This window comes from Crocodylus siamensis, chromosome 13 (genome assembly GCF_052110815.1).
Source record: "Crocodylus siamensis isolate JL-2025a chromosome 13, ASM5211081v1, whole genome shotgun sequence".
In the NCBI taxonomy this organism is placed as follows: Eukaryota; Metazoa; Chordata; order Crocodylia; family Crocodylidae; genus Crocodylus; species Crocodylus siamensis.
Window position 1 is genome coordinate 24,594,657 of NC_143407.1, and position 24,575 is coordinate 24,619,231.

The 24,575-nt window shown below is 45.4% G+C and overlaps 1 protein-coding gene across 4 annotated transcripts in view; it reads left to right on the forward strand.

Annotated features, from left to right (window-relative positions):
• The window catches only part of LOC149854103 (sphingosine-1-phosphate transporter SPNS2-like), a 166,216-nt gene that overhangs the window by 127,505 nt on the left and 14,136 nt on the right, over window positions 1–24,575 (forward strand). For 2 of the 4 annotated variants that reach the window (XM_090026480.1, XM_090026481.1), the window contains exons 9-12: window positions 1,220–1,285; window positions 8,667–8,765; window positions 20,748–20,911; window positions 21,555–21,635. In XM_090026480.1, coding sequence (XP_089882606.1) covers window positions 1,220–1,285; window positions 8,667–8,765; window positions 20,748–20,911; window positions 21,555–21,621 — 396 coding nt within the window. In that variant the 3' untranslated portion in view covers window positions 21,622–21,635. The remainder of the gene's footprint in view (window positions 1–1,219; window positions 1,286–8,666; window positions 8,766–20,747; window positions 20,912–21,554; window positions 21,636–24,575) is intronic. The other 2 variants (XM_090026482.1, XM_090026483.1) reach the window with 1 other exon arrangement.

Sequence of the window (24,575 nt, forward strand, 5' to 3'; positions counted from 1 at the left end):
TATCACTCCAAAGCCCAGTGCACCGGGCAATATTTACAGTTTTGGACTGCATCTAAGGCAATGAAGACTGTGTTTGTGCATAGAAAGAACTGAGGCAGTTAGAAGATGAATTTGCACCAGACCTAAGAGAACACAGATGAACTGAATTTAGAAATGCATTGTTGGCTTCAGCCTCCATAGTGGTCGGTCCATCTCTTAGCACTGAATTTAGTGTTTTAGGTGCCATATCAAAAGCCAAGTGGTCGGACAAAACAAAATGAGCTTTTTTTTTTTTGATACCCTAGCAAGTGTCTGCCTCCCCGTTTGAGTAGAAAGCCAGTCTGTCAGCTTATCTGAAGGGTATGTTGTGTACAAACCATGTACTGAGCAGTGCATGGACGTAGGTAGATGCTTGTGTGTCAGCATTGAATTGTGACATATAACACTGCACAAATGTAGTGTTAAAACAATGGTACAAAGCTGAATTATAAATAACTGGCTCCTTCCTTTGTGCGAGAGGCAGGAACTCTCCGCAAGACATTCCAGCCTTGTTTCTTTTGTGTGCAAGAAAATCTGGGTATGGTCTCTTGACCACTGAGCCAAGGATTGAATTGGCCGTAGAGCTTAAAGCCCTAGTTCTGCACAGAAAGTGTTGGAGTGCTCTGTTGAGTGGTCTGGGTCTACGTAATTATGTGGCTAGTTCTCCGATGAACTGGTGCCTAAATTATTACTACAGACTCCAAAATTTGTCCTTGAGAGGAGGGACAGGGATCTATATGGCAAGGGAATCTTGCCTTCCCACTGCCATACCTCTTCTGTGGTTGGTTAGAGGAAAGTCATCCTCAGTTTGCTAGTTAAGACTCAACTAGTTACTAGTAATGAGCTTAATGTGGACTTTGTACCTTTTCTGACTCGCTGATTGCGTTTTTCAACGTAAAATCCACTGAAGATATCTGTTCAGTTTGGATTTGTTATGTTAAACTACCACTCATGACACTGGCCTTTCATTCATCAATTTTCTAGAATGTAAACCATGTTTGTGAACAAAGATGTAATCTGAGCCCTCAGAGGTTAGGTAAAAATGTATTGATTCTCTCTCTCTCTCTCTCTTTTTTTTTTTTTTAACATTTAGCATATTAACTGGGGACTTATGGACAGGGTAGAAAAGCTTCTGGCAGCTCATTCCTCCTGCGTTTGGTTGCCAGTGAATAAATCTTTTTTCTGTGTTTTGTTATGACAGATTTGCATTTTTATCGGTGAAACTCTTCTGTTTTCAAACTGGGCTATCACAGCAGACATACTGATGGTGAGTCTATATTAACAATGCATTTTTCCTTTGGGATGGGGTGGGGGCGGGTGTTAAAGCAGCTTTTCAAATTGCTATGGAAAACAGATGCATGTCTGCAACAGCCTTTCAGTGCTGCCCTTTAACTCTTGCCTGCTATTGCCTTTTCCACTGAGAAAGAGAGAAGCATCCTTCTCTATCTTTGTTTTGAACATCATTTGTTAGACTGAACAACCGCAGAATTCAAATGGTGCCCTGAAATCCAAAGCAACTGTACAGCCATCCTGTGTGTGGAGCTCAGCGAGCATTGAGGAATTGGCTTCCTTTGGGTTTTATTTTTGACACCCACAGCCCCCGTTGGTTTTCCTGTGGTCTGGGAAATCACTTTCTTCCCTTTTCCCCACATCCAAAGCCAACCGTTTCTCTCTCTCCTGGTTTTGCCCCACAAAACCTGCCATTCAATACCTGTACAATAGGAAACTGCCCCTGGGAAAGAACACAGGAAAGGAAAGTCCAAAGAATTTTTTAACACCCCTCTGTTTTAAGGGGAAGCCATCAAGGTTTATTCACATCGTGTTCCTGATCTTCCACTTTTTTCTCTGCCTAAAGCATGTTCTGCCTTCCTGATCAGAAAACTAATCTTGACCACTGGCTTCTCTGGGGAAATGGTCTGTTTTCCTGGTATAACTCTCTGTGCATTTGTAGTCCCATCCATCTGAGGATCTCCAAGCATTTCAGAAACGCTGATTCTTGGAAGTATCACTCTGCAGCTGTTATTAATAGGTCCTTTTTACAGATGGGCAAACTGAGGCATAGAGAGATTACAGTGCTCTCTGAAAGTCACATGGTGAATCTGCAAACGAGCCTAGTCCTATGCTTACATCTTGAGGCAACTCACTTCATCCCAGGAACAGCCCTCGTTTTTCTTTCTCTTAGGTTTATTTCCCACCAATACTAAACCCCTTTGACTTCTGTGCAGCAATTTTTTTATTTACACACATTTAAATAAGGAGAAAATCTGGCTCGGTATTTCTAAGGTGTAAGGCTCCGATTAAGCCAAGACTTTCAGCTTGCGCTTACGTTGTCTGCTGAATACTTAAGCACACGTCTGTCTACCTACGGTACTTCTGTGCTATTCCTAACTGTCATGCATGAGAATCTCCAAATCTGTGTTGAATGTATCCTGACAGCATCCCTGTGAGGCATGGGAAGTGCCGATTTCCACTTTTGCAGAGAGGGAACCGAGACTCGGAGAAATCTGAGCAATGTCTTTGCTGCAGTTGCTGCTGCTTGTTTAAGTTAGCTGTCAGGGCAGCTGTGGCGGCATGAAACACTGCATGGGCTGAGATGCTGCTCGAGTATCTGTATCCAATGCCAAGTTCTTTGCTGCTACTGGAACTTGAGCTGGCAGGTTGAAAGCTATCTCAAGCATGTTTACCATGGCTATAGTCACAGCAGTGACTGCAGTATAGCTATGCTTCAAATGCTTTGGTCAAGGTCACCCGAGACATCTATAGCAGATAAGCAGAATGAATCCTGGTCTCAAGCATGTCATCCTTTCCCTAAATGCTGGGTGAAATTGGAAGATAAAGGACCCGATCCTACTTCCATCTTGATCACTTGGGATTTTCACATTGATCTCAATGGGTTTTGTAAGATCCTTTGACTCTTTTTAAGGTTTTATAGTGTCTGCAGATTCCATATGTGCTTGGGATTATATATGCAATTCGGTTTTGCAGGGATGCTGCTGTCACTTCTACTGGTGAAAAAACCCAAAGAAAGAATGAGTTAGAAATGCTTTCAAAGTTCCAATTTAAAAATAAAACAGAAACTAAATGAGGTGCATGAGGGGGCACAAAATCTTACCAAAAATGGGTTTTTAATCATTGGCATCGACTTTTTAACCAGGCTTTCACTTGTGTATCTAGACAAATGGTCTGACTGTAATATACAGTAGTGTCCCTGCTTTATACATTATCAGCATGAGCAAGTCTGTAAAAACACTATACAAATAAATGTGAACATCCATTCAGATCAATGCAAGCACATAAATAGTTGGTCAGAAGTGCATTTACATTACACATGGGGCTAGAGAGGATGTGTAGTCAGACAGTAGGTGAGGGCTAGGATTATAGCTGATTTTTTTTCAGACAGCTTCATAATGGTCCTAGCCAGCAGAGAGGTGTGTTAATGCTCCAGCCAGGATGCACTTTAAATGGTAATCAGGAGGAATTAACTTGCAATACATTTATTGACGTAAAAGGAAGAACACTTTGCAGGCCTGTAGCACCGTCAGACTGAGACTCTCAGAGCATTTTACAGACATTAAGAACTGAAGCTTCACAACATCCTTCTAATGCACATAAATGTTATACATAAAAAAAAAAAAAGGGGAAACTAAGACTCAAAGAAAAAAGGTGTTTTCCAGAAGCTGTCAGCGCAGGTTTAACTCTGCTCCCACTGAAGTCCATGGGAATTTCTCTCTAACTTCAGTGGTAGAATTAGGCCAAGTCAGGGCTTTTGAAAAGGATTTACAGATCTCCTGACTGCCTAAAGGTCCAATCCTCTGAGTTGCAGAACAGTTTACCAGAGTGGGCAGGCTCAGGTGCCAAGTTCCCTGGCAATGCTGGGACATTTGCTTGTTACTTTAATATTTAAAGGTTGTCTCTTGTAAGCTCACTCCCTGCATTGCTTGCCCTGCTGCTCTCATGGATTTAGCTGGCCTGTGAAAGACCATAATGAGTTGGATATGACAGACCCTCTGTGCTGCAGGATTGCTTGTGCTTTGTTGTCTGGGGTTCTGAAAGGCTGATATTTACTCCAAGAGCAGATTTTCACAATACAAACCTTATTTTCCTGGGTGCAACTCTCCAAATCTCCATCGAGGCACGTGCTTGAGCGAGGGCGCTGAGGGGGACTTCTTACAGAGGATACTAATTATGAAACATATTTTATCTGCCAGATTTGCAAATTGGTCTCAAAGTCACCCAAACCCCAAAATAGCATTAAAACTGCCGTGTAACAGCAGTAATGAATGAGCTGCAGTGCATGAGACAGCAGGAAGAAAGGTGGCTTCCTGCCACTGAGAAGCTGCATACTTTCAACCACAGGTGATACCAGGGAGTGCTCTGCACTGTCTGGTCCTAAAAGCATTTCTCCCCCATGGCAGCTTTTAAGAATAGAGAAGGTTGGTGCTGGCTTGGTAATTTTCCTGTGCAAGATCCAGTGTCAATGGCTAAGTGAGGGCTTAGCTACTGAACCCCAGGCCAGATTCAAAAAGTGATGGGTCTCCTACAGAGAAGACCAGTTCCCCATGCTTCCCATATTTTTTGGCAGGTTTTTCCTAAAACAGCCCAGCGCTGCCTATGGGGAAGTGCAGCCTTTAATTAATGCTGTAGATCCAAATGTTGTCTTCAGGTCTGAAACAGGTGTAAGATGACTGGGATATATATCACTGTAGTAAATACAGTATGAGTGCATATAGGTATCACAGCTGCTTTGCTTCAGCCATCCAAATTAGTAGCAGAGGCAGTCTGTGATGGATGAGGTTCCCTAGGGTCAGATTAAGTGAAGGTGTAGAATAAGTATATGCAGTTGTACAGACCTACCTTGGAAAGGCCAACAAAGCTCTGATCATAGAGAACCTACCTGGAGGCATTCTCAGTGCTTTGGAGTGTATCCCAAAGTCGTCTTCAGAGCTGTTTGGAAGGACTGCCTGCCCTTCCTCCTTCACCACTTCTTCAAGTCTTTATAGCTGGATGCAAGTAAAATATTGGCAGTCCATCAAGTGGAAGCAAGGTGGGAGCATCTGAAGCGGAAGCAGCATTGTTTAGAAGCAGCTTTGGCTGCCCATGCCATCTAGGCTCCTCAGACATCCTTACAAATCACATTATTTATGTTCTTGGAATTGGTTGGGAGGTGGGGATCTGCACTAAAAGACAGCATTTATGTGTTTCTCAGCCCTTGGGGTAAGTTGTGTTCCCTGGCCACATCTAGCCAGTTTCCAGTACTTTTTGCTTGCAATCTAAATAAGCAGACATTATTTTTCTATTGTATTTTTCTTAGTCTTTTGGGCCCATTCCAAAGCCCACTGAAGTCAAGGGAAGAAACTACCGCTGATTGTAATGGGCTTTTGGATCAAGACTTTTCCTTCCTTTTGAATGATAGTTCCAAGAAATTTTGGACAGTTAACAGCTCCATAACACTCTCAACAGCCAGATCAGTGCTGGCTCAGGCCTTCCTTGCCTCTGATACTGAACTAATTCAACATGCAGTATTCTGGAGCTTCCTATCTGTCCCAGCGCAAACATCAAATCAGCAGCAATGCTTTAAAGTTTAAAACAATGGGCTTGCTTGCAGAGTTAAAAGAGCTAGCACCTACAATTCAGAGTTTTGGAGTGACCTTTTAACTGGGGAAGAGCATTTGTCCATAGATATGATATGCTTAACGTTAAACCGAGCAAGGGGAACATACTGTCTGGAAAGAGCAGTTCTTATATCTTCACTAGGAGAAAGGAACGTCCGTAATAAAACCATGGCCTTTCCAAACCTCTATTTAAAGAGGTGAGGCTCACCAGAGCTGCTTTGTCAGCCTCCCCGCACATCCTGTGTGATGTGTGCCTCCCAACCTGGAATTGGAGAGACAAGCCAGGACAATCCCACACTCTTCCCCTCGGATTCCGGTTTCTGCGGGGATGTTGTAACCAGCCTGTGTATGGTTTGAATTTGGCTCTATTTTAGTATCGAAATGCAGTTCAGATCTGTAATTTACTGCTATCCTCCCTAGAATAGTAGCTAATGTTTACTACCAGCTATTTCCTCTCTGTCAAAATAAAATACCCTTTAAGCAGGAACAACATTTCCCCCCTCCCAATATTATTTAAAGTTGGTGAAAAAGTGTTATGTTTCATTTGGTGGCTGCATTATATTTTTTTCGCTAGGACTTCAAACTAGACATATAAATGTATTTGGCATTATAAAGGCACCCTGGTTTTGGCCATCAATAATTTAATTAGTTAGGGAAGGCTAAAGTCTTACTGGAAGTTGTATTGTTATTTGCAAAGCTGCATTTTTTTTTTTTAAGAATAATTAATGTTCAGGACACAGTTTTCTCCCAATGACACTTATTTACTGGTACTCATTTTTCAAAAGCAAGTTTTCATTTCAGGCCTATAAATTTTTGTATTTGCCTTTGTCCTTTTGCTGGAAAGGGTGAACCTTATGGAAAGGACTGTGAGTCAGGAGTCTGGGTTTCCCTGCCAGCTCTGACACCACCTGCAGCTTAAGACAAGAAACCTGTTAACATAAATTAATTTTTCCTCGGGTCCATCCAGGTACGACTGCTGGAGGGTAAAGTCTTCCTGTATATCCTCAAAGACGTCGTTCTCAAGCAGTCGCACTTGGAGCACTTCCACATGCACCCATGCAGTCTTGGCTGGGGGAGATGTGAGACTGGAATTCACCTGGGGGACGCCCAGTGCCCTTGCACCTGTATCATGGGCTAGCAATAGGGAGATGGTGAGGCAGCAGCAATATCTGGTTTCCACTGCTAGTTCCACTCATGATTTTCTATGTGACCTGTGGACAGTCTCTGTGCATTTCTTTACCTTCCTGTAGAACAACAATAACCCATCTTCCCACCACAGGCATGCTGGGAGCCTCACTCAGTGTTTCTTTGAGTTCCTTGGATAAAAGGTGCTATAGAAGGGCTCTGTATACTTATTATAGCCACGATGCAGCTGGGGAACTTGTCACATTTTGCTGTCTCCTAGCTCACGTGGTGCTAAACTACAAAAGCTTAACAAAGTTGTCTGAGTAGCATGTTGGATCATTGTACACCGGTGGCATTTGCAGCTCCATCCAGTCCACCATAACTCAAGGGCATTCCAATTTTCAGAGGCAGCTAAGTCCTATTTTTTTTACCTGCTGTTCCTAAACGCTCTGAGCCACTGTGTTTGAAATCAGTCATCCCTCAAGGAGACCTTTCCCCATGGGGTCTTTTGTATTGTGGATTCATTCAAGGTTTTTTCCACTCGCGTGATCCTCTCTTTCCACTTCAGGGAGATGGTAACTATACCTCTCCTCCCTTAGGAGGAAATGATGTGGCATTAAAAGATTGCCTCGCATTCCTTCTCCAAGAGACGTGTGTTACTCTGGAGCAATTAGCTCAGGGCAAATAGAATCAGCAAAGACCCATTCATCCCTAGCACAACTCCATTGTTGGGTGATAAACCCAGAAGGGTTGAGAAGGGAGATACGAGAGTGAGCTGAAGTCTAGAAAAGCATATCTTTAATGAGAGACTAAAGAAGTTCAGTCTCTTTATTTTGTCAGAGGGAAGGTTGAAATGTGATTTTTTTTTTTGGTATGTAGACAACTCTTTACTCCAGACAGAGCCACTTTCAATGGCTACAAGTTAAAGTGAGGCATTTGAGGATTTAGGGACATGGTAGATCCTTCGTCATTCATAACTGCTCCATCAAGGCTCACTCGCTTTCTGTAAGATGCTGAGCCAGCATCCCTGGGCTGGTTATAGAAAGAATTGGGTGAGATGCTTTGGCAGGCTTTGCGCGTGAGATATCGGTAGACAGTTGTCCATTCTGCCCTTAAATTTATCGTTCCATGATAAATCTCAACCTAGGCTTCGCTTCATTGGCCAGTCCTCCATTTCCAGTGAGCTCTGATCCCTTAACAGGGAAATAATACTCATTCCTGTTCTCCTGCTGACTCAGGTGGATTTTGCTTGACCTGACGTCATGGGGTCGTAGGAGCAGACGGCACAATGATGAATTTCTCCAGTGCATCACTGTTAACTTTTGTTAGTATAAGCAGACAAAAAAAATCTGAGGCAGACCTCAGACCTGAGGAGGTGCTGCCCTTCATAGTTATGCCAACAAAAGCTAGAACCTGACAAATGTCTTTGCTGTTAGCGGCCCTTGTGCTTGATGTCCTGTAAAGTAAACACCGGCCATCTAAAAACGTGGGTTGCAGTGGGTGAGAGGGAGAGCTAATGTGCTGGAGGAGGGGAGCTAATGGAGAAGGTAGAATCTGGGGAGTCTGTAAGGGCTGCATGCTGAGCCCATTTGTAAGCCACAGTCCTGCATAAAATATTACCAAAAGAGAGAGCAGGTGAAGCAGGATGGAGACCCTCCTTTCTCTAAGCGTCTGCAACTAGAAACCTGGTGATGATAGCAAAGCTCCAGAGCTGCCCACATGATTGCAGCCTATGCAGAGCTGGAGTGCAGCTGCCTTTGCTGCTGAAAGCCCTGGTGTCACTTTCCCAGTCTCTGATGACAAAAGAGCCCAGCTTAGATCTGGAGCTGGGAGCGGCCCAGCTACTCGGGGCAGCTAGGCAGGTTTTCTGTTTGACTTTCCACCTTTATTTGTTTGCCTCTTTCCTTGCAGTACGTGGTCATCCCGACACGCCGTGCAACCGCAGTGGCCTTGCAGAGCTTCACCTCGCACCTTCTGGGAGACGCTGGCAGCCCCTACCTGATCGGATTTGTAAGTGCACACCATGATGCTTGAGGGGAGGGGAGGATGTCTTTATTAACTGAGGGTTTGTAAAAGGTGATTTCCAATCTGGAAAATGAAGCCCTGCCTCTACCCACGGAGCAGGAACCCTGTGGTTATCAATACTGTAAGTTCCTGAAGATTAACAGTAATGTACAGTAATTTGGCCCATCATCTCACAGAGATAACTCATAGGCCTCTTCTTCCAGCTGAGCACCCTGGAGGCGTATAGAGTATTTTGGATGTTCCCATCTTTCTTGCTTCTGTGGTTTCTATTTAAAAAAATAATTTTTGCTCCACCTAGCTCATATCTGCATCTTTCATCACCTTGAGGCAAGTGAATGATACAATACACATTTACATTTATATCACCAACAGGTCTCTGGTACTCTGTAAGACACAAAAAGTACAATTCTTTGCCTTACAAGTCATTCTCTCAAGGGAAGCTCAATGCAGTGAGGAACTGAGAGGTGGGAAGAACTTAGGAGTATGAATATGTATGATCTTACTAAATTTATGATTAACTCCAAATCTTGTGAGCATTGCAGTAGAAGTGATTTAAGTGGGGATTTGAATGGTGAAAGGATAGTGTCTTGGCAAAACAGGAATTGGGAGAGGCTGTTTTGTGCCTGGCAGGCTTCATGGGAAAAGGCGTGGACGGTAGAGACCGAGTGTAATGAAGAAGCCAATGAGGCTAACATATTGGTGGCAATTATAGGAGGGAAGGGCTGAAATGTAGACTTGGACCTATGTTTTGTCATATTGCATATCAGGATGTGTGCGCACACAATTATGGCTCCCAAGCCTCACTGATTAAATGCTTTTCCCCTTTGCTTCATGTTGCCAAAAAGGAAGTAATAGTGAAGTGGAAAAAAGCGTAGATGGACTTAAATTCATCTTTAAAAAAGCTGCTCTGGTGCTGTTTGGTGTAATAGAAAGATCTTTGGTTTCCTAAGCCAGTGTGCCAAATCCTGTAGAATCCATGGACTGTTTGACCTGCAAATTGTATAAAGATACCAGGGTACTATGGGATGACGGTCTGCCAAGCTCGCTGCTATACTGGGATTTCTATGATCCTGTCATTGTTGAAGATAGGTTTTATCTTCAGGCTAGGAAACTATCATATCATGGCAGGTGCCAGCATCCTGTATTTTGTAGCTTCTTCTGGCTTGGCTTGGCTCTCGTATTCCCTGTGGCATGGTGGCAGAAAGGTCATCTGGGGATTTCAAAATACAGAAGAGCTAATATTGTTTCAAACGAAAGAGTGAACACTTGATTTCACTGCTGAATTTGCAGGCCAGCAATTTATTCTTTTAAGTACCTGCAGGTCTCACTGTATGAATTATCTGCCTGAGTAAGGGCTATAGGATGAAGCCCTAGATAATGATAAAAATCCCTGTTGGAGAGGTATGTAGGCCTGGAGGTGGGGCAGGGGAGAGCGACTTGGTTGAGGGATGGGATTTTCAAGGGAGCCTCTGAGCGTTAAACACCTATCTCGTATTAACTTCCAACAGAGGTTGGGTGTCCAGTTCCCTTTGGCTCTTACAAGAATTGGAGCTTTAGGACGTCACTCTGTTGGATGTGGTCAGACTATACCGAGTTGTAGATCTGTAGAGGGGGGAAGGCCAGGCAAGCAAAGAATATGGTGACCAAAGAGCTTTCAGTTGGGGTTCTCCCTTCCATCCTCACCCTGGGGTGTACGATGCAGTCTCCGGGTCTTCTTTCTTTTAGCAGTTAATGAGATACATGCCAGAGGAAGCTCCTTTTGCTCACGGAGGCTTTTGAGAAGTTCAGAAGCCCCCACTGATCGCAGCTGCTTATGCTGCTGATTTCTGGGTGGTAGCAGTTGGGATGCTTTCTTGAGTGGCTCCCTGGGTGACTTCAGCCACTCACAGGATTGCAGGCGCTTGACTGTCTCAACAAGTTATCCCCATCTGTATCAGCTCCCATAAAATACATGGATTTTAAGGGTACTGTAGGTTGTAGCTGTGTTAGACTCTAGGGACTTAGGCAGACAAGGTTCTTTGGGTGAATCTGATCAGTTTTACCCAAATAACCTTGCCTGCATCTGGATTTTAAAGCCTGGTTCTGATGTACAGAAAGCACTTCACACTAAGGCCTGGTGATTTTTTTTTTTTTTTTTTTTTTTTGTGGTCATTGGGAGCCCAAGTCATCTGCTTGAGTGAGAACTGGAGGTTGACTTAATCCATCTTTGTTCCAGACTTTGTGGCAATGCAGACTTGGGCATTTGTAATCTTGCTCTAGGCTCAGGCAATTTCGTATTGCCAACCAAACTGCCCAGTGTGTTTTTGCATTTAAAAAGTGAGTGGGAAGAGACCTCTGTGTGTAGCTGCTTTTCCTAGCTCTTTAAATATTGATAACATGAATGCAGTTTTATCCTGGTAAAAGGCACTGAGACTGTCTTATGAAGATGCTATGCAAATTCATTTGATTAAGGTGGTGGCTGTAATTTTTGTAAGAAGGTTTTACTACCTACCTAGCATTGGGGATCAATTATGGTAAATTGGTACTGGCAGCTCATTCATAAAACATGGAAAGTGCCCTTGCAATCACTTATTGGGTGAGGTGGTGCCTGCACCTCAGCAATTTACTCCATATTTGCCAAGCAGTCATTTGTGGAATTTGTATCAATCCTACTTGGTGAAATAGGGTCTGTTGCACTCCCAAGACGGGTGGCAAGGCTTTTGACAACTGCAGTGCTTTGCATTCAAGAACTTTTGCGCTTCCCCACCCTTGCCAGGCACTTTATTATCCGTTTTGTAAATGGGACAACTGGAGCAAAGGTCTGTTAAGAGACTCACCTAAAATCCCACTGCAAACCAGTGCCTGGTATAAAGCTCAGTTGTCCTAACCCCCTGCTCTCAGGCTGTCATCTCTGGACCATGTTGCAAGCCCAAGAAGGTTCAATGAGTGTAACCAAGGGCATAATGTGGTCCACTGTTAACTCGGGTAATAGAGCACAGCTACATATTTCCACAAGCTCCCTCTCTTCTGAACTGTATCGCTGGCTATGGGGTAGGGGGAGGCTTTAGAAGTGCCTCTAGGTTGGTGTGTGTGAGGATGTGTCTGTCTTCGCGGCCGGGGTTTACAGCATTGCCAGACATGAAAGGCAGCTTTCCCCAGCACTCTGGCAGGGTCCTTTGATTCAGGAAACTCATGCAGACAGACAGCTTTCTGGGCTCCACTCTTGGCACTCTGCACTCTGCGCTCGCTCCCCCTCTGAGCACAACCAGTGCTTTCCTCCTCCATCCTCGTGTGTGCTTCCAGCCCTGCCGGGGACAGCAAACCGGCATCTGCACCAGGGTCCCTCCTGCCCGTGATCTGCAAGGGAAATTTCATTCACTGACAGAAGTTGTCCTCGCTGCCCTTGTGCTGCTGTCCCTCATGTTTACCTGGCTGCTTTACAGAGCTTTCCTGCCCCGCATCCCTTTCTTCTCCTGTTGTTTCAAGGCTTGATGGAGTTGGGTGTTCAGAGGGTCTTGCTGGCTCATGCTCTGTTTTTTTCCCCCTGCACCTTCTCTCAGCCTAGGCTCTCCTGCGTTCAACTGGTGCTATCACCCCACTGCCACCTCTGCAGCGTGACCTGTGAGATGCTGCTTCACGTGACTTCATACCTGTGCAGTGGGTGACTGTCCCTCGTGCTTTTTTTCCCCTGAGAGGAAGTGCCAGTGTCACATAAGGTTATAGCTGATCCTTCACCTGGACTACTCCTCCATGTATCTAATTAAAAAGCCTCCCTTTAATGCAAATGGCCACTACTACTGCCAACCTCATTTGAATCCCTGTACTTTTGATAGCTTTATCTTGACAGGGTGGGATGGAGGGGTGTGCCCCTTCTCCAGTTTGCAGGTACACCTATCTGCCTGGCAGATGGATGCAGCATCTGCAAAGGGCTCCTTGTCCTTTGTAATGATCTCTGCCTAGAACCACAGGGCCAAAGCGAGAAAACGGCAGGTGACCTCATGGTCCAGTGTAGGCCAGTCTGAACTGAGTGGCGTTTCCCCCCCACTTCTTTCCTTCTTTTTTGTTGCTGAGAAGGTTTGTGTGACCCTGAGTAACTCCCGGAAAATTTTGAACCGTAAAGCTGTCATTTCTTCCCCCCCCCCCCCCGCCCCATTATTTGAGTGAGCTGATAAACTGGATCTAATGAGCTTCCTAAATAGCAAGAATGCTAATTACTTTCCTTTAACAAGTAGTTAGCAGAACAGTGTTAATTATCACTGGTGCTGAGTTGCAGTAAGACACAGCAGCATTTGATCAGTCGCACAGCAAAGGAGAATCAGAGTGAACACGACAACTAGGATACTTCTTTAATGAAGGTTATAATTGGAGTTCCAGGTTCCACGGGCTGCCTGTCCTGGTTTGAAGTGGCCTGGTAGCAGATAAATTTTTGAAGGACTTTCTGGCCATGCACATGCTTATTAATTATGGATGGGAAGTCGCTTTGTATGTAAGGGCCTGTGTATCTAGTGAGGTCCTCTAAGAGCAAGACCAAGTGAATATGAAATACTTTAACTATTCCAAAATAGCTCCCTATGTGGAGGTTCTTAATCTGGAATAAGAATGCCATTTTAGGGTTTTGCTTCAACCACTGCCAGCATGAATTAAAACAAATCCGAAAGTTGTCCACACAACAGATTATTCTAGAGGAGTTCTACAGGTCAGTTAATCCACCTTGATAAAACTGAATTATGCCAGCAGTGTGCTACATATACAATGTGTCTGTCATTTACTATCTCTCCACTGCAAAGTACAGAGTTTTACATTTAAAGTGTTATCTTAATATAAAATCCTAATTTTAATCCAGGAGTAAATAGCTCCTGCCCAGGGTGCAGTGGCTTAAAGAGGGCTCTACTTATAGGATTTCAGCTGCGTGCCTGCCCGAAGAAGCAGTGCTAGGATCTCTCCTTTCCAACCAGCAACTCCTCTGTGCAGTCTCTTTCTGCTCAGGAAGTTGTCTATTCCTAGCAGAGCCAGGTGACAAGGTCCCTTCTACTGAGCGTGCAATGGCCAAGTCTTTATCATGGCTGTCATCTGAAAAAGAGAGGAAAAACTAAGCACCTTGAAGATCAGTCGATACAAGATTTATCTCCTTCCTGGATTAAGCTGACAAGCCTTCTCCTTGTGCTGATTTGGCAGCATTCCAGAGTGATATGTGCCCTAAAAAGCAGAACGATGTCCCAAATATAAAACAATCTTTGCTAAGTGTTCAGAGACTAATTCTTCAAAGCTGCTGAGCACCCCTTGCTTCTGTTACTTTCCGCTGGCATTATGGATTCCCAGCATGTCTGAAAATCAGGCCCTTAATATGTTTAAATAAAATCTCATTAAGCAAACCCAATCTGATGGTACAGGATATGGGAACAGTACTGTTCTATGACTGCAAAGAATCCCATAGGAATCCAGCCAAGCTCCATGTACACTAAGGTTCAGTAACCTCTTGGAAATGGCTTTCAAGGATCTTATCTATGCTATAAAGTCAACCAATCGATAGAGTCTGGTCAGGAATAAAACAGTGACACTGATGGACAAATAAGACTTGAAAAAAAGAACTTGCTCCCATCTAAGCTGCAAAACCACTTGCTTTATAACACAGAGTTCTGGCAGGAGAGAACAAGGAGCAAGTCTCAAGCTGCAATGAGGGAAGTTTAGGTTAGATATTAGGATTAATTTTCTAATTAGGAGGGTAGTTAAACACTGGAACAGGTTACCCAGAGAGATGGTGGACTCTCCATCCTTGGAGGTTTTTAAGACCCAGCTAGACAAAGCCTTGGGTGGGATGCTCTAGTTGGGGCTGGTCCTGCTTTGAGCAGGGGCTTGGACTAGATGACCTCCTGAGGTCCCTTCCAACCCTAACTTTCTATGCTTTTGTGATTCTATGAGAGTGGACTGTGCTGCATAGCAGGACCTTTAGTACAGCAGCAAACTCCAGGGGAGTTAGTTAATAGAGCAGCACCTTTCACCCTGAATCTCAGCCTGCAATTCTAAACCGATTGCTCAGGAACAGCAAAATGCAGGAGCATCCAGCACTGGAGTCTCAGGCAAGGGAGAGAGGGTACCTCCCTGCGGTGGTCCCATCCTATTCTGATGTCTGCAAACATGTCCCCTGTGCTTTAACTTGGCAGCATGCTGACAATCTTCAACGTGGAGCACGGTTTGCAGAGCTGCTGAGCACCTGTTAGGAGTTGCTGAGTGCTGGCAGTTCCCCTTAAAGGCAGCGGGAGGCAATTGGGCTGAGCACCTCGCAGCATGATTTGCAGAAGGCAGGGGGGAAAAGAGTCCTTCTTACAGCTGAGTTCGCAGCGATATTTTGCTCCCCAGAGCGATGTCAGGAGGCAGTAATTGTCATCCCTCATGTAGTGAACAAGAGCTGCTGTTCCAGTGCCAGAGGAATGCACATGGATGATGTGGAGAGAAAGAGGCCCCTGGGAGGTGATAAGCATAGCTGCTTTAAGCCATGTCTGTATGAGAAAGTAGTACCACCTTAGCTGCATCTGTAGGCAGGGATGGGAATCCACTGTGCTAACAGAGGGCAGCTTTATTCCTGCAAAACTGCACTGATGGTAGTTGTCCAGTACCACAGTTATGGTGAAAAATTCACACCCCTAACAGTTATACAGTTATACTCGCATAAGATATGTGGGTAGCCAAGCCTAAGGATACAAGGAGTTAGTAGTGTAGAGAAAATGAACTTCTAGGCCTCCTGTTAGCCGATGCAGCTCTTAGATGGAAGCAAATGTTGCTGAACCACGATCAGGCATCGTATGTTCGTTCTTCAGCGCAGCTGCCAGAGTCCTTGGTTGCCTTGTTGGAAATCCTGCAGTGAATTCAAAGACACACTGGCTGTATTACATGGCACTAATCCAGGCAGGAGAGAACAACAGCGTAGCCAGGCTGGTCTGCATCAGGGAAATACTACAGGAGTTTTGGCCGTGACTGTCGGGTGCCATCCACATCAGAATGACGCTGACGCCCTTGCCAACTGAATGACAAATCCAGGGGGGCTCTCAAAGGGACACTGTCGACATTGCCAGCCATCCTTTTCAGCCTCCAGATGTATCAGGGTTGAAACTGAAAGGACTTCAAAGGCAGGACTGAAACATAGACTAATCAATTGTACTTTCCCTTTGGTTATACTGCTTTCCTATGTTTAGCATGATGCTGTACAGTTGAGTTTCTGCCATGCAAAGCAGTATTTGTATTTTAATTTAAATTTTTTTCATGATTTGTATTTGTTGTTTTACATTTCCTATTCATATGCGGTTTGGCAAAATCCTCAAAAAATGCTGGGCCTATACTTGCCAGTAGTGTCTCTTTAAATTCCCAGTGTATAATCCCAAGCCATTTCTAAGTGCAATAGTGAGATTACAAGGCATACGGTCTTAAGAGATATTGAGGAGAGAAGCAGAGCAAGAACTGAGAAAATTAAAATAAGGGTTGAACACTCAGATCTTGTATTATAACAGCCACACAAGCAGGTTGAAGGTGTCTCTCTATGGGATGGTCAGAAAATCCAGTAAGCATGGAGAGGAAGAAGAGAGGTTAGACGTGAGACTCAGCAGTGAGGTGGAGAGGAAGGGATGGTATGGATTTCCCAGGGGACTGAATTGCTGCTATTCTTCTGTCGTTATTAGGAGATCTATTCGAGTGAACTGTTTGTGCCCCTCTGGAGAGCGTGTGATGCAGAAGAAAAGCCTGTCTCCCTAGGCTGTGGCACACCTGAGCTTTGCTAGATGCCAGTAGGTTGCTCAGTCTTCCAAAAATAGACAGCACATATTTACAAAGCAAAGGTGCCGAGGTCTCTCCTTCCCTGCAGCCTGCCTAATCCTCAGACTGAGACACAAGTGCTGAACGGGTTTAGTGAGTTGGGCCCATTGTAATCGTATCATTAATTTTCTGTCATGCAAAGTCACTCAGAAAATGGGCTTTTCTCTATATGGACTCCATCCAATCGGCTGCCATCTGTTGAGCGCCTGCCGTTCGCAATCAAACGTTCTGAAAATGCCACGAGTGAAATAATTTCAGTGGACTCGTTCCTGTTCATCTGTGGTCAACACTACCTCAGCTGCTCAAAATGAGACTGGGGTTTGGGGTTTCTTAGAGCTTTAGTGAAGGGCTTAGATTAGATTGGAAAAGAACGGCAAAACCTCTTCACTCGCCTTTCATTCTAGTCGCTGATCTGCTTCCTTCTTTCCCAAGCATATCATTTCCGGAAGAACAAAATACGATGGTCTGGATGCAGATGGTGCTAAATGCCCACTGAGGCCAGTGGCAGATGCAAGGTACTGAAAGTCTCTCAGGACTGGGCCATACCAAATCACAGCCAGACAAATCACATCAATGTACATGTGGAGCATCTGGGAAAGCCTGTACCTTGCCGGCCACTTCAAGGCCTTTGGAACAAAGATACTTTGATCCAGTCAGAAAAAGATAATGGCAGCACAAGTGAGGCCAGCTAGCAAGAGGTGTTACTAAAACAGGCCAAAGGGATACTCGGTCTTACACCAGATCGTGCTTTTCCCTAACAGAAGGTGTAAAGGTTGCAGTATTAACAATTGCTTTATAGAAGGTTAAAGCAAATGACTGGGATGCCTGGAGAGTCATGCTGGGTAAATGAACAGTAAAAATAATGTGTATGGAACCTAGTGAAGTAATAAAATTGGTTAAGAACTGAATTCTAGCAGTCTGGGTGTTTTGCACTATTTTGTTTTCTTTGCTTCCAGGTGGGGAAATCTCATTTCAGAGTCAATACTAGACTCTATCTTGGAAGCTTTTAAATGGGGACAACTCAAGAATATGCTTTTCTTTTGTTAACTAACTGCTCAGTTTTCAAAGCTGCTGTGCACCTGTGACTGTGGAAGCCAATGGGAGGTGCAAGTGCTTAATGCTTCTGAAAATCAGGAGGTAAAGCTCTCTCTGCCTTCCAGGAACCATATCTAATAAACAGCAGTACACAGAGAACGGGGGTGCTCAGGTGCCATGGTGGGGAAGCTTCTGCACAGAAGGAAAGAGCAGCTTTCTATCCATCGTGAAGGAGGGGCTTGTTGTTAGACCATTAATCTGGGGCACAGAGAGCTGGGTTCATATCCCCATCTGCAATATGGAGTTAATAGCACTACCCTACCTCCCAGGGGTATTATGGGGTTAAATCCAACAGAGGGTGTGAGGTTCTCTGATTGTCTTGGGGTGAGCCACCCCCAAGATGCAAAGACCACCCTTAAGTGCAAACAGTTGGCAGGAACTTCCTGGTACCCAAGTTGTGCATGGCAGGGGTGGGGGAAAACTACTTTCCCAAACGTACAGGTGAAGAACAGATGTGCTTAGTTAAAGCTTGCAAGATGTTGGCTTAGTTCTACTATGGAGACCGAGGAGTAAAAGTTAGGAGTTGATGGGTTCATTTGGTAGAAAGCATGAAGTATGTAGTGGCCTCTTTTTGATATTTGTGTGAGCTGAAGAAAAACCTTCTTTTGGTCTAGACTGGCACATTTTTGTGCAAGTGGAGGCAATGCCCAGTGGTTAGAGAGACAACAGGGAGTTGCTGCTTTGGTTATAATCCTGTCTTGTGTGTAGGGGGTTGTGAGATTTGTCACTTGATCCCTGGCAGGCTAGTACCAGTCTACTGTTGCAAAGTGCTTTGGCATCTTTAGGTGAAAGTGTCTAGTTTAAATTGTTGCTGGTGCATGTTGAGAAGTTGGTCCATTGCCTAATTTTGGTTACAAATGGAGAACAAAGGACATTTTGACACTTAGCAACTGGATACGTGGGGAGAGAAATAACTGCTAATTGAAGTCTCTGTCTCCTGGCAGCATATAGGTTGCATTCTTTGTTCCTCTAATTTCCTGAGCACTTATTTTCTTCACAGTCCTGCCTTGCAGTTATTTTCTTAAATAAATGTCACAGATTAACGGTCGCTACTTTTGCTTTGCAGCCCAAAGATCATTTTTTACAGAAAGAAAGGAAAAGCCTCTCGTTTAACCGCACTTTTGTTTTCCTATTTTCTAATTATACATTGGACAAGTGGCACAGGGCTCTCCTTAAGAGGGCAGCAGAAGCTCCTTGGCTACATCCCAAATGCCCAAACTTCACCTTCTGTTTTAGGATAAGAATGGGGCACAGGATTTGGCTTAAGAGCTTTAGGCTTGGGAAGTCCAAATCCTCATTGTAGCCACAGTGTTGTTCTGAGAAAAATCAGTTTCCAAAACAGGAGTACAAGCATTTGAGGCATGCACCACATCCTTCTGCTGACTCCTCATTTATCAGATGTCTCATAAAATGAGAAACGGTGCTACAGACATCTGCCCAGTCCCCCTGCATATCTTTCGTGACGTGCTTCATCTCAGAAACTATTCTGGAAAGAGGAAGGCTGAGACCGGCACTGCCTTAACAGCCCTCTGCGCACCTTGCATTGAAACCCCACGTAGCCTGTTTTAGTATCACCTTTGCTTCTGTTTATTCTCATCTGCTGAGGCCACTTCTAATGGCTTTTACCCACTACCTCACTACATGTCATTGAAGAATTGGGAATTAGTGATTCCTTCTAGGTGTATGATTTTCTTCTGCTTGAGTCAGTCTGTCACTATACACTTATAACCAGTAAATAAATCTCTCTTGTTGCTTGTATTTTTCTGCCTTAAGCCAGTTGTTCTTGCCATGAAGGATCCTGCTTCATGAGAAAGGAGGGAAGCAGTTTAGGGTTGATGACAAACCCACGCTGCACAAGAGCTGTCTGTTTCTAGCGTTGCATTGAGGGCATTGCTTTAGATCTGGAAATGTTCAGTTAGTTCAGGAAGCGTGTGGTGGGGCTCCCTCCACCTTTCAATAGGAGTTGACATCCCAAATTCCCGACCACGTGTAGGGCTAATTGGTCCTCTTTGCAGTAGTCTCACACAACAAATACTGTAGGTCAGATGGGGTAGCAAGACATAAATATGCCTGTGTCTAAAGGCACCACTGTAGTCCTTATAGTGGTTTGCACTTAGAGCTAGAAAAGCCAACTTGGATTGTTGACCAACTCAGGCTAAGATTTGGTTTGTGTTTTGGCTGTAGTGAACAGTCTTTTAGCAACCCTATTTTCCAGTGCTGAACTACATAATACCAGGGTAAGACCACTTCTGTAATGCCACGTGCCTCAAATCTGCCCTCTGTCTTATAAACCTGTTGACTTATTGCCAAAGTTTGCTACCTCTTAATAGAAGGAAGCAGCTATAGTTAGAAGTTAAGCTCTTGGGGTGAAGCTGTTTGTCCTGTTTGTATCTAGTAAACAGGGATGCCCAGGGCACTACAGCAATGCTGACAGTAGTGGGCACACAGAATTACAAAGGGTAAGAGAAAACTGGCTTCAAACACGAGGATACGTGCCTTCTCAGGAGAGCGCTCTGTGTCTGTGAAGCACAGACAAGACCCGATAGCTTTTACATTCTCTGGGAGAGCCCTCTGCACGCCCACACATGCAGCATAAGCATATGGGCTGTGAGATACCTCCTTCCAAAGGGCAGATGACAGAGGAGGAATAACCCAGCCTGCAGAATTCACTACAGTTTCATATTTCATAGGTAGTAGTGCAGCTGTGTTAATAGCCTCGGTTAGCACATCCAGCATGAGACTTGTTCATTCAGATGCTGAAGCAATCTGGGCGAGTGGGAAGAAGGACAAGGAATAATACTGAAGCGGGCTGAGAGACCCATAAGGAGAGGAGATTTCTGCTCTGCTCCAAACTGAAAATGCCACCAGGGCTCCCGAGTGGAGGATAATGGTGCACGCAGGGGCTTTTGCAAAGAACGCAGGGTGTTGAATAAAGAGAACGTGCCTGTTTAACTCTCGGCCTACGTGCTCAGCAGGCCGCTGGTTAAAGCAGCCTCGTCCCTGGTCTGCCTTCATGCTGAGTTTCATTCTCTGTTCCCCCGACTTCCTGGAGTTGTAACGTTTCTTTCTTTTCTTGCTCTTCCCTCCAAGATCTCCGACCTGATCCAACAGAGCACGAAGGAGTCCCCGCTCTGGGAGTTCCTCAGCCTGGGCTATGCCCTCATGCTCTGCCCCTTTGTCATCGTCCTGGGAGGCATGTTCTTCCTGGCCACAGCCCTCTTCTTCCTAAGTGACCGAGCCAAAGCTGAACAACAGTGAGTAGCCTTGCAGCCACCAACAGGAGAGGGAGGGAAGCTTCTTACTGTTTTATACCTGTTATGCTTGTATTGTTGTATTATGCCTTCGGTCCCTTCCAGGTGAAGGATGTGTCAGGCTCTTGTAAGAGTCGCCGGGCATACAAAAGGTGCTCAGACCAGGCTGCACTGCTTTTGCATCCTTTGCAAGTGTCTGCTCCATGGGGTTTCAGCCAGGGGCTGCATTGTCCTGGGGGGTGCTGTGTCAATTGAGATTGCAGCCTTCCCTTCCCTTTTAACGTGGATGTGTCCCAAGGGCACAGCAGGTCTAGCCACTTGGGATTAAGCTGGGGCCCTGCACCCTGGGACCTGTAGTCTCCCAGGACCACACCTCTGCGGTGCAGAAAAGGATGGACATGGGCTGCATCGGAGAACTCATTGGACAACTTTTAGCCCATGCTTTCCTGGCAGACTGCCTCTACCCTATGCCATACCTGAAATGTATAGCAGCAGGCGAAATGATAAAAAAGTATCATATGTGCGCATGTGCGGGAGAGAGATACTAATTATATATATATTAGTTCAGGGTCAGTATAGTAAAGATGGTCTTCCCCAGTCCCTACTGAAGCTTGTAAAACAAAAAAAAAGGCTATGTGTTTTTCAGTAAAGAAACCGATTCGGACCACCTCACTGTTGGCAACTACAGTAACTCAGAAGACGCTTCCACATGACACACAGTTTTGGGGTTAGTGTCTTTCTCATAATCATTGGGCAATAAGGGCATTGGCGTATCGTGCTTGCATTGAGCGTGTTGGCAGGCAGGCGAGCTGTGAGTAGCCTTCACGTTGCTTCTGCTTGTTTGGAAGAGGTGGCACTGCTCTCACAAAGTGGTTTGCACTGACAGAAACCCTGTCTACCTGTCTACTTCAGTACATTACTGGATTAAGTTGTATGGGCCGGTGATGCACCCCTGCATTAGGAGCTTCTCTGCTGTAATAACATGCATATATATCCACCAGGGCAAATGACATCGGGAACAGGTTTTCAAGGGCACAGGCTCTGGTCTTAATCGATACGAGACCTCTAGAAGGAAAGTAAGATGCTGAGAGCCAGGCACTTGTGCATGAAGAGTCAGGATGCACTTTGCAGTGCCTGTCTAGCTCATACATTTGCTTGTATCTTAGACTTGGGAACCAGTGATGTGGAGCTGACGCAACTGCCGTGATCCATGAGCTTTCTGTGAGGAGGGAGAGTTCTGTCATTCCCTTTTCTTTTTATGAGCAACTAAGAGCATCCAGTCAGTGATCAGGAACCCTATCAGTAATAGGTGATATCTGGACGCTGTATAAAGGCAATCACTGCTCCACATATCTCACCGTCAAGGATATGTCAAAACAGCACTAGGGGATAAAAAAGAAAGGAGGAGGAAGAGGGAAGGTGATGTGACTGTAGCTTGAACTAAAATGTTGTGCATTAAGCAATGATTTCTGCTACTTAGCCCCCTGGCAATTTTTAAGGCCCTGTCAATACCACAACTACAGTTGAGGAAAGGGACCCGATTACAAGCTGTCTTCCAACCAGCATGCAGTAGTATGGACAGGATGCCATCATGTCATTTGTAATCTCAGTAAGGCTCAGTTAAACATTAACCCTACTCTGGTATCATGGTTTTGTTCCACCACCGTGACCATTTCTGTGCGAGTGGTACCTGTTCCCTGACCCTGCTACCGCTAGAGTGAGGATGGCGCCTCAATGTAAGTCGAGTGGTATTATTTGGAGGTGTAGTGAGATGAATGGAGCATCCTGATGCAGCCGTAAGAGCATGGGTGACTCTCAGGAAGTCCACTGCAGCCGCTGGGTTTAACAACATGACCCATGCCATTGACCACTCTGTTAAAAGGTTTCATATGGCATGGTGGGCCTATCTCTGTCACTCAGGCAGCCAGGAGTGTTGAGCAACCTCAGCATTGAGCACAACAGTGCATGTGAAAAGCAAGGCCACGTTCTTTCAAACCTGTCCACCAGCAAGGTGCAGCAGCTGCTCCAACAGAGCAGTATGGTACAGGAACAAGAACTGTCCAGCCACAGCACCTGCAGGGGGGTCCCGGCTGTATCAGCGCACTTACCCAGCAGTGCAGCTCGCTTTGTGTCAGTGCAGTTTGCCTCTGGCTGGTGGATGCTTTCAGTGCCTGACCTGTCACAGCTGCTTATATAGCCCAAAGAAAAAGCCTGTTCCTCAGTTTGCACAATCCCCGCATTGTTTGCTGATGGGCTGACTATGCTGAGGTGCCAGTGAGCACTGGGCTCCTGTTGCAATGCACCTGCCAGCCAGCCTTGCAGCACACAAAATCTGTTTATTGGGGTGACCAGACATATGCAGTGGGATGAGAGGTCCCAGCTTCCTCATCCCCTGCACAAATGGCAATGGCTTGTTATCTACTCGTCACTGTCTGGGCTGAGCTTCCTGCTTTCTGCTTGTGCCAGAGCCTCCCAGCTTCCCTTCCTCATGGCCGTTCCTCATAGCAAGGCAATTCAGGCTCCCCACTCGCTGTTATTGCTCTTTCCCTCCAGCAGCCTTCCTCTTCCCCCTACCCCTTCTCTTCTGCCTCACATCTGCTTGCACATTAGTGTCATTCAGCTAGCGATCCTTCATGTGCTTCTGCGGAGTGGCTCAGATATATATAGAATAGTTATTATAAATAATGACTGACAAAGCAATTCTTCTCAATTCACTTTGCGGTCTGCTGGGTTTCTAGACATGATTTAAATCTAGAAATTCTTCTCTTGTTAAAAATACTCTAGTATCCTACAGTCGGGTTCAGGACAGCGAAGCTTACGTCAGCATTTTGGACTAGATGAAAATACCTCAGTATTTTTCCTATTAGTGCTGCTTGCACGGTGGTCCTTTTTTTGGAGTCTTACCCCCTCTGTGAGCCATCTGGGGGTGTGGAAATGTCTGTGTTGTCATCCTGTTCCTGTCTGCTGTTACTTGTAGGTTTAGAAATATGATTTCCTTTGCTGGTGGCAGTGGAGGTGTTTCAGAGGGGGTCTGCAAAGGGACTGCTTTGCAAATGGCTGCACTATAGAAAGAAGCCTCTTGTAGTGTTAACGCCCATGTGTGTGCCTCCTGGTTAAGTAGAAACAGGCCATCTCCGCTTGGTGTTGTACATTTTGGCTACATAGCTTCCTGCCAGGCCAGCTCCCCCTTCAGCCCCCACGTCCCTGGCTGGATTATAGGAGTCCCACACCTTGTCCTCCTCTGCAGATCTTCCTGCTCAGCAAGCAGGGCTCCAAAATGTGCCTTGCCAAGTTGAATCAATTAGCCCGCAGGGATCAACTACCTCCCATGCCACGTGCAGGACTAAACTCGTTCATCACCAGGAGGGTCAGGTCAGGCAGGCCAGAGGTCGCAGCCCTCACTAATGAATTAATATGGGGGTAGAGGGGTGCAATGCTGCTGCCCTCAGCCCTGCTCTGCCCACAGAGATGAATTTTCTGCAGCTCTAATGTCATGCTTCTCTGAAGGGCAGTGCAGGGGGGAGGGAGGGTCTCCTTTGTGTCGTGGCTTCTGCTGGGCTGTTTACTTAGAAATAATTTCCTCTTCCAGGTGGCACCAACTGTAAGTAGAACAGCGCTCCCCCTCCTCGTAAAGCTTCGCTGACATTTCTGCCACACTTCCTTTTTT